Here is a 14,939-nt window from a genome sequence, read left to right on the forward strand (position 1 = left end):
CGCGAAAACAAAACTGCACTGTACAGTGCGCTTAATGGATTATTTACATGTTGATCGGTGATGCCTTCATGATATTGATCAAAATGACGGTTTTGTTTTCAACAGGATGTCTACAAACATTATACAGTCTAAACATGTATAACATTTGCAAAAACGATTGCTTTCCCTGTCCTTAGCTATCTCATCTGATATAATAATACTGATTAATTGTGTCGATCCATGAAATATATCGCGTATTACAAAAATACCCAGCTGCACTTAAACACAACATCGCCGTAACGGCTCAACCCATCGACGCCTGTGATTGGTTGTTCGTTTGACGCCAAAAGAAAAATCAGCCAATCAGCGAAGGGGGTTTTAATCGTTGCCAGTGACCAATGTATACAATTTAGCAACCAGGAACTGTCGGGGTCACGACGTAAAGTATTTCAGAAAAAATGCTTTCTATCCGTGCACACAGACACCAAACACGAAATTCGAGCCGGATTCATGTCGAGTAATCATACAACCCCGGTGGTTATCGTCATATGTCGTCATGTATCTCGGGTAAGTTTCTAGCAGCTAGCTATGCTAACAACAACGTGTCGTGTGCTCATTGACAATCCACTACATGTTAACTACATGCTAAACATTAAACCATTAGAAGGGACAGTCGACTTACGAGTTACATTAATAAAAGGTATGGCAGCATGAGGGAATAGATGACACCATGAGTGTATGAGTTCAAATGAACATGAATTGCAGTGACGTCTTCAGGCTGCCATTGTTGTTTGATTATGTTTGTATTCACACAGGGACGGGATGCTGTTCGTACTAGACAAAGGAAAACCCAGGTTGGTTGTGCTCAGTCAAGGTGAGGACTCCCTTTTGGTTACTTTGGCTACATCACAGGTGTCAAACTCAAGGCCCGGGGGCCAGATCTGGGGCCACATCATTTTATGAATGGCCTGTGAAAGCTTGGAAATAATATGCAACAACGAAGTACTTTATCTTTCTATTTTGACAGGGAAAAAAAAAAGACATGTACTGCATGAAGTTATATATCTTTTAAACGTTATCTAAACGTGAGCTAATGGGTGAGGGCGGACATACGTCACTTCCGCCTACCAATCCCCTAGCAACCGGGAATTCGTTGAAAACAAACCAGCTCACAGCGAACACAGCATTGACAGAAAAAGCATTTAACGAGCGTTGTGGCTTGGAAGTCGGCGTTAAATCCTTCGTTTACGCATTTTTACTTTTTCGCATATCGTGTGAAAAAACGAAAATGTATTATTTGCGTCAGACTCGTCTCAGTGAACTTTAAAGCTTCTCAGGCTTAGCTTAGCTTGCTAGTTAGCTTAGCCTGCGCGCTACTAAGAAAGAGATGCGGAAGTTATCAACAACAAGATCAAGTGTTAGTGTATAAAATATTGAGAGATTTGAGGGCTGCATGTATTGTTTAAGTACAACTGTTCTTCGCCAGGTGTTCTTTGGCCGCCCTGGCTTACGTTTTCCCGGTGGTGTCCATCTTAACGCTGCCTTTGGTATCCTCTCGTTGTCCGGTTTTCGAAAATAGCTAGCTAGGCTATAGACTATATCAGGGGTCACCAACGCGGTGCTCGCGGGCACCAGGTAGCCCGTAAGGACCAGATGAGTAGCCCGCTGGCCTGTTCCAAAAATAGCTCAAATAGCAGCACTTACCAGTGAGCTGCCTCTATTTTTTAAATGTTATTTATTTACTAGCAAGCTGGTCTCGTTTTGCCCGACATTTTTAATTCTAAGAGAGACAAAACTCAAATAGAATTTGAAAATCCAAGAAAATATTTTAAAGACTTGGTCTTCACTTGTTTAAATAAATTCATAATTTTTTTTACTTTGCTTCTTATAACTTTCAGAAAGACAATTTTAGAGAAAAAATACAACCTTAAAAATGATTTTAGGATTTTAACACATATACCTTTTTACCTTTTAAATTCCTTCCTATTATTTTCTGACAATTTAAATCAATGTTCAAGTAAAATTTTTTTTTTTTATTGTAAAGAATAATAAATACATTTTAATTTAATTCTTCACTTTAGCTTCTGTTTTTTCGACGAAGAATATTTGTGAAATATTTCTTCAAACTTATTATGATTAAAATTCAAAAAAATTATTCTGGCAAATCTAGAAAATCTGTAGAATCAAATTTAAATCTTATTTCAAAGTGTTTTGAATTTCTTTTAAAATTGTTGTTCAGGAAAATCTAGAAGAAATAATGATTTGTCTTTGTTAGAAATATAGCTTGGTCCAATTTGTTATATATTCTAACAAAGTGCAGATTGGATTTTAACCTATTTAAAACATGTCATCAAAATTCTAAAATTAATCTTAATCAGGAAAAATTACTAATGATGTTCCATAAATTATTTTTTTAATTTTTTCAAAAAGATTCGAATGAGCTAGTTTTTCTCTTCTTTTTTTCGGTTGAATTTTGAATTTTAAAGAGTCGAAATTGAAGATAAACTATGTTTCAAAATTGAATTGTTATTTTTTACGTGTTTTCTCCTCTTTTAAACCGTTCAATTAAGTGTAAATATCATTAATTATTAATAATAACAGAGTTAAAGGTGAATTGAGCAAATTGGCTATTTCTGGCAATTTATTTAAGTGTGTATCAAACTGGTAGCCCTTCGCATTAATCAGTACCCAAGAAGTAGCTCTTGGTTTCAAAAAGGTTGGTGACCCCTGGACTATATAGTATATACCGCATGTTATTTTTGTACAACAACTTCAGCTGTCGAACGTTATAAGGTACAAATTCAACAAGTACAACATTAGCACGGACGGTATAGCCAAGTTGTGGTTAAGAAGGTGGATTTTTGTTCCTTATATTTACCAGAAACGAAGTGATCCGAACACACGACCCGGGACTTTGGGGGACTCCAGTGAGAACCGTCCTCGTTTTCCCGGTGTAAAGCTGCGAGCCATTTGTCTCGTCTCTGTGGGCTTTTATCACGCTTTGGCAGAACAAAATACAACCTTTGTTTTCCCTGTTTCCAGTTGTGGTTAGCGCAACCAAAAACAACACAGTTTTTCGGCATTTTGGAGGCAGAATGACGGGTTTAACCAGCGTAGGTCGACAGGTTAAAGAGTAATGGCAACGGTTTGTTTTCAACGCCAGTCTCGTTGCTATGGCTCGAAGAACCCGTATGTAGCTCAGTTGCCCGGATGTCGGCCCTCACCCATTGAAAGGTGACATGAAGTTTGGAGCTCTGTAGCAACCGACTGTGCAGAAAGTCTTTGCACTATGCTGACCCTCTCTGTCAGTTTACGTGGCCTACCACTTGGTGGCTGTTGTTCCCAAACTCTTCACTTTTCTTATAAAGACAGTTGACTTTGGAATATTTAGGAGCGAGGTAATTTCACGACTGGATTTGTTGCACAGGTGGCATCCTATGACAGTTCCACGCTGGAAATCACTGAGAGCGGCCCATTCTTTCACACATGTTTGTAGAAACAGTCTCCATGCCTAAGTGCTTGATTTTATACACCTGTGGCCGGGCCAAGTGATTAGGACACCTGATTCTGATCATTTAGATGGTTGGCCAAGTACTTTTGGCAATATAGTGTATTATATTATCATACATTCTAAACATTTTTGGGGTAAAAACATACATAAATATCTACTTCGCCTTATGATTTCAAAGCAAGTTATCCATCAAATTGTGCACTGTAAACATGACAATATATATTTTTTAGGGATGTCCGATAATATCGGACTGCTGACTAAAATGTAATATCGGGAATTATCGGTAAAAGTAAATATGTATGAGTTTTTAAAACGCCGCTGTGTACACGGAGGTAGGGAGAAGTACAGAGCGCCAATAGACCTTAAAGGCACTTCCTTTGCGGGCTTTTCACACACACACACACACACACACACACACACACACACACACACACACACACACACACACACACACACACACACACACACACACACAAGTGAATGCAAGACATACTTGGTCAACAGCCATACAGGTCACACTGAGGGTGGTCGTATAAACAACTTTAACACTGTTACAAATATGCGCCACACTGTGAACCCACACCAAACAAGAATGACAAACACATTTCGGGAGAACATCCGCACCGTAACACTACATAAACACAACAAAACAAATACCCAGAACCCCTTGAAGCACTAACTCTTCCGGGACGCTACAATATACACCCCCCGCTACCCCCTACCCCTTTTTTTCCATAACTTGAGTTGATTTATTTTGGAAAACCTTGTTACATTGTTTAATGCATCCAGCGGGGCATCACAACAAAATTAGGCATAATAATGTGTTAATTCCATGACTGTATATATCAGTATTGGTTGATATCGGACTCGGTAATTAAGAGTTGGACAATATCGGAGTATCGGATATCGGCAAAAAAGCCATTATCGGACATCTCTAATATTTCTTCAGAACCCTACTGTAAGAAAAAAACAGTGGTACCATTTTTATATTTACAGTAATACACTGTGAAACCAGCAAACATTTTTTATGCCAAAAACTGGCAGCTCAATCACCAGAATTTTACAGTAAACTAGAGTGTAAATTTAGACTGTAAATTTTATGGTAAATTTCTGCCATTTTTTCTCCCCGCAAAATCCACAGATTTTTTTTTCTTACAGTGTAGGTCAAATATACATTTACTAATCAAATGCATAGATAATCGTGCGACAATATCTAATCCTTATACATGTGTGTTTCTTTTATTAATGTTACAAGCGGCCGGCCCTCTGAGGGCGGCCAAAACTGCAACGTGGCCCTCAATGAAAATGAGTTTGACACCCCTGGTGTACATGTTTGCTCTTTTTTTTCAGAATACTTTATTTTACATTTTCATTTTTTTCCCACCGCTGCAGATGTTGAGAGGAATCCAGGAAAGGTGTGAACCCCCGATCCATATGCAACTAAGGCAGTCAAACAAGTACCAGTTGACCGGAGCACTGGTCACCTGCGCTAACTCACTGGGTCTGTGATAGGGCTGCACGATTTTGAGAAAAAAAAACCTCATTGCGATTTTTCTCTCCAAAATTGCCATTGCAATTCGATTTGCGATTTTTATATTTTATTTATACGAATGCATAAAACTGGGAAATTAGCGAGTGAAGGAAGACATGTTACTTTTAGGCCCAAAGTGCCACACATTAGAACAATATGCAATAATTTACTTTCAAAATGATAAGAAATAGCCGATAACTATACCGCGTTTATATTGTAATTAAATCATAATATATGATACAGTGTTTCCCACACATTCATTTATTTGTGGCGGCCCGCCACGAAAGAATTACGTCCGCCACAAATAAAAAATAAAAATGTATATATTATTTTTGTTTTTTTGTCCTGTCCAGCTTCTCAGGCAAATCATATACCGTAATTTCCGGACTATAAGCCGCACCTGACTATAAGCCGCACCAGCTAAATTTAGGGGAAAATACAGATTGCTCCATATATAAGCCGCACCCGACTATAAGCCGCAGGGTTTTGATGTGTAATTAGCGTAGTATATAGGGGTTCCTGCTACCACGGAGGGGATTGTCGGGACAGAGATGACTGTTTGGGAACGCAAAGCGCCCCATTTATTAACAATAAATCTTTCAATCATTCAATCAAACTTTCACATCTTTGACATGGCGAACAGCATTCGTGCAGAGTACAAATAATACAACGGTGCAAAGTAATACAAAGTGCTCGCCTGTACGTTATCAAAATAACCAGCCTACCGGTATATGAAAAGTCAGTCTTTAATCATTGCGTCATCGTCTTCCTCCTGCGTACTAAAACCACCAAAATCCTCTTCGTCGGTGTCGGAGAAGAACAGGCCGTAAATAAGCCGCACCCTTGTATAAGCCGCAGGGACCAGAACGAGGGGAAAAAGTAGCGGCTTATAGTCCGGAAATTACGGTAGTTGATGTAGATGCCCATATAGGCTGTTCAGATTTACTTTACAAAAGAGAAGTGTAGGATACTTCTCTTGGTGCCTTATTTGTATTTGACCACTACTGTTTTCTGTTTATTTGTTACTGACTGTGGCAGGACACCTCTGCCTCTGTTTCACTTTATGTTGCTGGTAAATAATATGGTTGTAGTAGTAGGCTAAAGTTAAATTATTTACTATGCACTAATTAAAGGGGCAGAGCTTTAAGAGACATTTTAGCTTTTATATTTTATAAGATATATTTTTTGTAAGAGCCACAATTAATAAATATATTTCAGTGAATAACTTATTGTTCAAATCTGTATATAAATATGTACATAAAGTGTTGTAATTATATTGTAAAATGGATGGATGGATGGACGGACGTTTAAAACAAAACTGTTATCAATTAGTAAGTAGGGATGTCCGATAATATCGGCCCTATGATATTATCGGCCGATAAATGCGTTAAAATGTAATATCGGAAATTATCGGTATCGTTTTTTTTATTATCTGTATCGGTTTTTTATTTTATTTTTATTTTTATTTTATTAAATCAACATAAAAAACACAAGATACACTTACAATTAGTGCACCAACCCAAAAAACCTCCCTCCCCCCATTTATTTCTGTTATCAATATTCTGGTTCCTACATTATATATCAATATATATCAATACAGTCTGCAAGGGATACAGTCTGTAAGCACACATGATTGTGTGTGCTGCTGCTCCACTAATAGTACTAACCTTTAACAGTTAATTTTACTCATTTTCATTAATTACTAGTTTCTATGTAACTGTTTTTATATTGTTTTACTTTCTTTTTTATTCAAGAAAATGTTTTTAATTTAGTTATCTTATTTTATTATTTTTTTAAAAAAGTACCTTATCTTCACCATACATGGTTGTCCAAATCAGGCATAATAATGTGTTAATTCCACGACAGCATATATCGGTTGATATCGGTATCGGTTGATATCGGTATCGGTAATTAAAGAGTTGGACAATATCGGATATCGGCAAAAAGCCATTATCGGACATCCCTATTAGTAAGTATACATTTTTTGAGCCTTTTTAGAGAAAATCATATCATTGTAGTAAATTATGCAAATTACTCGATGATGTCATGGTGACCACGCCCATAGCCACGCCCCCACCGCCACAGGTATCTTGGCAGTTTATGGGAAACACTGTGATAATAATGGAATTAACTATTTAAAAGGATATGCACTTGTATTTGTCATTACTGTAGAATTGTTTACCGCTGTACTGTAATTGGAAGGTAAATTACTTTATCCTAAATAAATAAACTATCAAATAAATAATATAGACTCATTTCAGTAAGCAAAAATTTAACTGAAATAAATATTGAACATCATGAATTTTTTTGTCCCAGTTGGAGGTTGGACGTTGCCATCACAGAATCGTGTTGATGGGCTCATATTGCCAATCCGATTTGAAGCTGAAATATTCCCACAACGGGACATTTGGCTTTGTAATCATATTGTTTCCTCTTAGTTTTTGTTACTCTACGGCAGTGGTCCCCAACCACCGGTCTGATGCATTTGCTACCGGGCCGCGCAGAGACATTAAATCATTTATAACCGACCGCATTTTCTCCTACTTAACTTTCCCCAGACACACCAATAAGCGAGTTCATAGATGTATTATAAAACTCCTGATAGGAAGTCGCCATTTGCTATATTTGTTACATCTTTGTCACATGGGACAATGCACATGAATAAAAATCCATTCATTTTCTACCGCTTGTCCCTTTCGGGGTTGCGGGGGGTGCTGGAGCCTATCTCAGCAGCATTCGGGCGGAAGGCGGGGTACACCCTGGACAAGTCGCCAGCTCATCACAGGGCCAACACAGATAGACAGGCAACATTCCAAAATATCAAATGTAAAGGTGCCAAATCGTAGCCAAAAGCTAGGTTCCATCTAGCCAGGTTGATGACCTAAGAGCAGGGTAGATCAGGAACAAAGTGAGCATCGGAGTTCATGTGAATAAGGCAGATGGAGAAGTACTACATTGTTGCATATAATATAATAATAAAGGAAAAAAATACACATCTCCTTTGGCCTAGTAAGTTAAAGTGCTGGTATTATTGCACATAGTCCTATTACACAAGTAGTTAGCAATAACGGATGTTTTTACGCATGGACAATTGTACCGAAAAAAGCTAACAGTGTATCTACGTTTGAAATATTGCACAAAATATGAATACATAACTTTTAGAATGGAAATAGAAATCCACAGAAATCTATTGGATCTAATGGCAAGTATTTCTAGCTTTATTGTATATCCATGCTCTTGTCCTTGAATGTGATGTATCACCTATAACCAGAGGTGGGTAGTAACGCGCTACATTTACTCCGTTACATCTACTTGAGTAACTTTTGGGATAAATTGTACTTCTAAGAGTAGTTTTAATGCAACATACTTTTACTTTCACTTGAGTATATTTATAGAGAAGAAACGCTACTTTTACTCCGCTCCATTTATCTACATTCAGCTCGCTACTCGCTACTGATTTTTATCCATCTGTTAATGCACGCTTTGTTTGTTTTGGTTTGTCAGACAGACCTTCAAAGTAGGATCTATCGCATGCCTGCGTTTCACCAATCACATGCAGTCACTGGTGACGTTTGACTCCGTTTCACCAATCAAATGCAGTCACTGGTGACGTTTGACTCCGTTTCACCAATCAAATGCAGTCACTGGTGACGTTTGACTCCGTTTCACCAATCAAACAGAGCCAGGCGGTCACATGATTCACTACACATAAAGTTTCAGCGGCAAATAACAAGCTTACGCTTGCATGAACTCAACATCAAATTTGAGGAAGCACATGGCGGTAAGTAACGTTAGTAGATATTTTGGCTGTCACCGTAGGCTGATGTTAGCTTCCCTGCTATGAATCACTGTCAAATGTACATCGTGTGGGGACATTTATTAACGCACTGCAGCCTCATAGACACACACACACACACACACACACACACACACACACACACACACACACACACACACACACACACACACACACACACACACACATGCATAGAAACACCAATCAGAAGTGCACAGTGTGTTCCCAGGTGCAGCCCACACCTAGCAGTTTATGGTTTGCGTAAAGGCTAACTTGTTATTTTCCTTTGTAATCTCTGCCTACTGAGCCTATGGTGCTGTTAAGTTATTGTGGCTCAATTTGCCTTCATTTTTTTTATGTTAATGTATTATTATTTAATATATATTATTGTTTTAGTTGCTTAAGAGATATTCCTGGCTCTGAATTTGTTCATTGCTATTTTTATGTTTTTGTGCATTATTTGTTGCCGTCATTATTAAACGAACAGGTTACTCATCAGTTACTCAGTACTTGAGTAGTTTTTTCACAACATACTTTTTACTTTTACTCAAGTAAATATTTGGGCGACTACTCCTTACTTTTACTTAAGTAATAAATCTAAAGTAACAGTACTCTTACTTGAGTACAATTTCTGGCTACTCTACCCACCTCTGCCTATAAGCCATTATACACTAAAGCCAAAAAAAACCTACTACTACTAGCAAAACTGAGTAAAAAAACAAAAGTCTATGGAGAGCTTTTTTTGCACAGGGAAGAGGCCAGGGGCTCCCACTAATTCAACGGTATGGTGAAATCTTTCATGCACATATTTGCTATATTTATCTGCCACACGTGGATGGCCGGTCCGTGAAAATAATGCCTACATTAAACCGGTCCCCGGTGCAAAAAAGGTTGGGGACCCCTGTTCTACAGCACTTCTCACTGGCAAGTCGCGAGGCTCTCTGTCCGTGCCACCTGGGTGCGCGGTCTCGCCGAGTCCCTCTCCGTCCACCGAGACAAAGATTGTGAATGACGGGAAAAGAGGGCTCACTGCGTTCAGTTAATTCTACTGTTGAATAAACGCGCTGACAGGTGCTGAGAACGATGCACAGAGTAAGATCTCTTTCTCCCTGTTTGAAGTGAGGAAGAAATGCGAGGCTTAACAATTCAGATTGGCGAAACTGTCACTTAAATGCCGGCAGAGAGAAAAAAAACGTTGCGTAATCACACTACCGTATTTTTCGGACTATAAGTCGCAGTTTGTTTCATAGTTTTGCGACTTATACTCAGGAGCGACTTCTGTGTGAAATGATGAACACATTAGCGTAAAATATCAAATAATATTATTGATGTCATTCACGTAAGAGACTAGACGTATAAGATTTCATGGGATTTAGCGATTAGGAGTGACAGATTGTTTGGTAAACGTATAGCATGTTCTATATGTTATAGTTATTTGAATGACTCTTACCATAATATGTTACGTTAACATACCAGGCACCTTCTCAGTTGGTTACAGTGTTTCCCATAAACTGCCAAGATACCTGTGGCGGTGGGGGCGTGGCTATGGGCGTGGTCACAATGACATCATCGAGTAATTTGCATAATTTACTACAATGATATGATTTTCTCTAAAAAGGCTCAAAAAATGTATACTTACTAATTAATAACTGTTTTGTTTTAAACGTTCATCCATCCATTTTACAATATAATTACAACACTTTATGTACATATTTATATACAGATTTGAACAATAAGTTATTCACTGAAATATATTTATTAATTGTGGTTCTTACAAAAAATATATCTTATAACAATATAAAAGCTAAAATGTCTCTTAAAGCTCTGCCCCTTTAATTAGTGCATACTAAATAATTTAACTTTAGCCTACTACTACAACCATATTATTTACCAGCAACATAAAGTGAAACAGAGGCAGAGGTGTCCTGCCACAGTCAGTAACAAATAAACAGAAAACAGTAGTGGTGGTAGATAGACACAGAGCTTCATCAAACATCTGATCCACTGAACAAAGAGCTCCAAAAATCTTGATCCTACACTTCTCTTTTGTAAAGTAAATCTGAACAGCCGATATGGGCATCTACATCAACTATATGATTTGCCTGAGAAGCTTGACAGGACACAAAAAAAAAATTGTGGCGGCCTTAATTATTTCGTGGCGGGCCGCCACAAATAAATGAATGTGTGGGAAACACTGGGTTATTTATGCCTCATATAACGTACACTTATTCAGCCTGTTGTTCACTATTCTTTAGACATTTTAAATTGCCTTTCAAATGTCTATTCTTGGTTTTGGGTTTTATCAAATACACTTCCCCAAAAAATGCGACTTATACTCCAGTGCGACTTATATATATTTTTTCTAGGGATGTCCGATAATGGCTTTTTGCCGATATCCGATATGCCGATATTGTCCAACTCTTTAATTACCGATACCGATATCAACCGATATATACAGTCGTGGAATTAACACATTATTATGCCTAATTTGGACAACCAGGTATGGTAAAGATAAGGTACTTTTTAAAAAAATGAATCAAATAAAATAAGATAAATAAATTAAAAACATTTTCTTGAATAAAAAAGAAAGTAAAACAATATAAAAACAGTTACATAGAAACTAGTAATTAATGAAAATTTGTAAAATGAAGTGTTAAAGGTTAGTACTATTAGTGGAGCAGCAGCACGCACAATCATGTGTGCTTACGGACTGTATCCCTTGCAGACTGTATTGATATATATTGATATATAATGTAGGAAGCAGAATATTAATAACAGAAAGAAACAACCCTTTTGTGTGAATGAGTGTAAATGGGGGAGGGAGGTTTTTTGTGTTGGTGCACTAATTGTAAGTGTATCTTGTGTTTTTTATGTGGATTTAATTTAAAAAAAAACCCCAAAACAACCGATACTGATAATAAAAAAACGATACCGATAATTTCCGATATTACATTTTAACGCATTTATCGGCCGATAATATCGGCAGATTGATATTATCGGACATCTCTAATTTTTTCCTTCTTTATTGTGCATTTTTGGCTGGTGCGACTTATACTACGGAGCGACTTATACTCCGAAAAATACGGTATATGTTTTTTCCCTTCTTTATTATGCATTTTCGGCCGGTGCGACGTATACTCCGGAGCGACTTATAGTCCGAAAAATATGGTAATTAAAAGTTGATGTTTAATCGTGCAGCCCTAGCCCGGGATTTAGTCTGATTCTGATTTCATAGGCAATCATTTCTGCTCTACAGCAACCCTTAAGGCCCCGCGTGGGCAGCATCCTGGGCTCCAGACAGCCGCCCTGCACGGTCAAGGAGACGCCCTCACGTCCTACCAGGCAGCGCACGGTCCAGCCCACTGCGGGTGTTAAGAACAAGATCGGAGAAGGAGCTTCCACCGTTAAGTCCAGTGCAGCAGTTGAGCGAGGGCGAGCCGGTCAGACAGCACGGGAGCCTAACACAGCAGGGGGCGGAGCCAAAGCTTCACCAAAGGTCAGTCTCAAGATCTTGGTTGTTCTCCTTGTGGCGTTTGGGGTAAGTCGGTAAGTTCCCTCCTCGATGGCACTCCGGTAACAAATGTTTTTATGTTTTCTTCCTTTTTTAAAAATGTTTAACGCGGATGTGTTTAAAGTAGCAGTAGAGTGGAAAAGTAGGTTGCCTCTAAATTGAAGCTATTATCATATATATCTGATTTATGACACCAAAGTACTTCCAAAGTTTGTGAATAAACAGATATGATCAAAATACCGTATTTTTCGGAGTATAAGTCGCACCGGCCGAAAATGCATAATAAAGAAGGAAAAAAACATAATATAAGTCGCACATTTTGTTCTCTAAACATTTTGAGAACCACTGATATAGAGGATGTTCCTGTCAACTCTCCCTTGTCCTTTTCTCTACTCTGTTGAAGTTGTCGATTTAGTTGAAGTGTTTGAGTTTGAGTTTATTTCGAACATCCATGCATACAACATGATACATCACAATTTCCAGTTTCTCTTTTCAACATGTTCGAAAAGGAGTAGGAAGAAGCGGAGCTTATTTAATCCTACCCCTTTTCTTTACATAACAGTTGCAAAACTTTTTGTTCACTTCCTGTTCACAATTTATTCACAATAAACTCCATAAGTAATCACAATAAAAATAAATAAATAAATTATAGTAAGAATTCGATAATAATAATTGGTGAAGTAAGTCATATTTCATATGATGAGACAAGTAAGATTACTTTAAGAATGAATGAATGGATGGATGAAATAAATTGAGAATGTTTGTCATGGTTCTTCTTCATTGTATTTTGTAAACACTTTAAGTTTGAAGAGTTTCTTGAAGTGGATCATATTAGTACATTGTTTGATTGCTTTGCTTAATCCATTCCATAATTTAATTCCACATACTCATATACTGAAGGTCTTAAGTGTTGTACGTGCAAACAAATGTTTTAAATTACGTTTTTCTCTAAGATGATATTTCTCCTCTTTTTTTTGAGAAGAATTGTATATTCTTGGGTAGCAGATTATAGTTTGCTTTGTGCATAATTTTAGCTGTTTGCAAAGTCACTATGTCGTGGAATTTCAGTATTTTTGATTCAATAAATAAAGGGTTTGTATGTTCTCTATATCCAACATTATGTATTATTGTAACTGATCTTTTTTGTAACACCGTTAATGAATGAAGTGTACTTTTGTAATTATTTCCCCATATTTCTACACAGTAGCTCAGATATGGTAACACTAGTGAGCAGTAGAGAATATGAAGGGATTTTTGGTCTAGAACAGGGGTCACCAACGCGGTGCCCGCGGGCACCAGGTAGCCCGTAAGGACCAGATGAGTAGCCCGCTGGCCTGTTCTAAAAATAGCTCAAATAGCAGCACTTACCAGTGAGCTGCCGCTATTTTTTTAAATTTTATTTATTTACTAGCAAGCTGGTCTCGCTTTGCCTGACATTTTTAATTCTAAGAGAGACAAAACTCAAATAGAATTTCAAAATCCAAGAAAATATTTTAAAGACTTGGTCTTCACTTGTTTAAATAAATTCATTACTTTTTTTACTTTGCTTCTTATAACTTTCAGAAAGACAATTTTAGAGAAAAAATAAAACCTTAAAAATGATTTTATACCTTTTTACCTTTTAAATTCCTTCCTCTTCTTTCCTGACAATTTAAATCAATGTTCAAGTAAATTTATTTTTTTATTGTAAAGAATAATAGATACATTTTAATTTAATTCTTCATTTTAGCTTCTGTTTTTTCAACGAAGAATATTTGTGAAATATTTCTTCAAACTTATGATTAAAATTAAAAAAAAATATTCTGGCAAATCTAGAAAATCTGTAGAATCAAATTTGAATCTTATTTCAAAGTCTTTTGAATTTCTTTTAAAATTTCTTTAAAATATTTTAAAGACTTGGTCTTCACTTGTTTAAATAAATTCATTATTTTTTTTACTTTGCTTCTTATAACTTTCAGAAAGACAATTTTAGAGAAAAAATACAACTTTAAAAATGATTTTAGGATTTTTAAACACATATACCTTTTTACCTTTTAAATTCCTTCCTCTTCTTTCCTAACAATTTAAATCAGGGGTCTCAAACTCAATTTACCTGGGGGCCACTGGATGCAGAAACTGGGTGAGGCTGGGCCGCAAGAAAAGATTTCTTAAAAAAAATCTAACATGCACTTTTTAATGAATTCACCTTCTTTGAATGGCTTTCCCGCCCTTGCAACCATCTCACTCACCATGTAGCTAGCTTTGACTGCTGCATCGCTCTTTTCGCTTGCTTTCTTGACGAAATCTTGTTGCCTCAGTAGACTGGTTTTAAAATTTGCAACCCGGTTCACTCTCTCATCTCCCTGGTATTTTGCATACTCCTCAGCATGTCTAGTTGTATAATGACGTTTCAAATTGTATTCATTGTGCACCGCAACTTTCTCTGTATCAACTACAGAAAAGAGCTATAAGGATTATTCATAAAGAAGATTACTTAGAACACACTAACTCGCCGTGGAGTTTACAGTTACGGTACCACAATTAGCCCCGAACTGGCTAACATCACCACTAACGTGTTACACGTCTGATTCGCCCAGCGACTCTCTGTCGGAGTATCAGCGCTGGGGTCCAG

At 37.2% G+C, this 14,939-nt stretch overlaps 2 protein-coding genes across 12 annotated transcripts in view; one reads left to right on the forward strand and one right to left on the reverse strand.

Moving 5' to 3' along the window:
- Positions 1 to 14,939, reverse strand: part of ip6k1 (inositol hexakisphosphate kinase 1) — a 96,319-nt gene that overhangs the window by 44,343 nt on the left and 37,037 nt on the right. The gene's annotated exons all lie outside the window — the stretch shown is intronic.
- ccdc66 (coiled-coil domain containing 66) overlaps positions 337 to 14,939 on the forward strand; it is a 57,344-nt gene continuing 42,741 nt past the window's right edge. For 7 of the 8 annotated variants that reach the window (XR_009824656.1, XR_009824657.1, XR_009824658.1 and 4 more), the window contains exons 1-4: positions 337 to 546; positions 795 to 853; positions 4,883 to 4,905; positions 12,074 to 12,313. Coding sequence is in view for 4 of the 8 variants with exons in the window: in XM_062037738.1 (XP_061893722.1) it covers positions 536 to 546; positions 795 to 853; positions 4,883 to 4,905; positions 12,074 to 12,313 (333 nt within the window). In the remaining 4 variants the exon portion in view is untranslated. The remainder of the gene's footprint in view (positions 547 to 794; positions 854 to 4,882; positions 4,906 to 12,073; positions 12,314 to 14,939) is intronic. The other variant, XM_062037737.1, reaches the window with a different exon arrangement.

This window comes from Entelurus aequoreus, linkage group LG26, assembly GCF_033978785.1.
Source record: "Entelurus aequoreus isolate RoL-2023_Sb linkage group LG26, RoL_Eaeq_v1.1, whole genome shotgun sequence".
NCBI classification, from domain to species: domain Eukaryota; kingdom Metazoa; phylum Chordata; class Actinopteri; order Syngnathiformes; family Syngnathidae; genus Entelurus; species Entelurus aequoreus.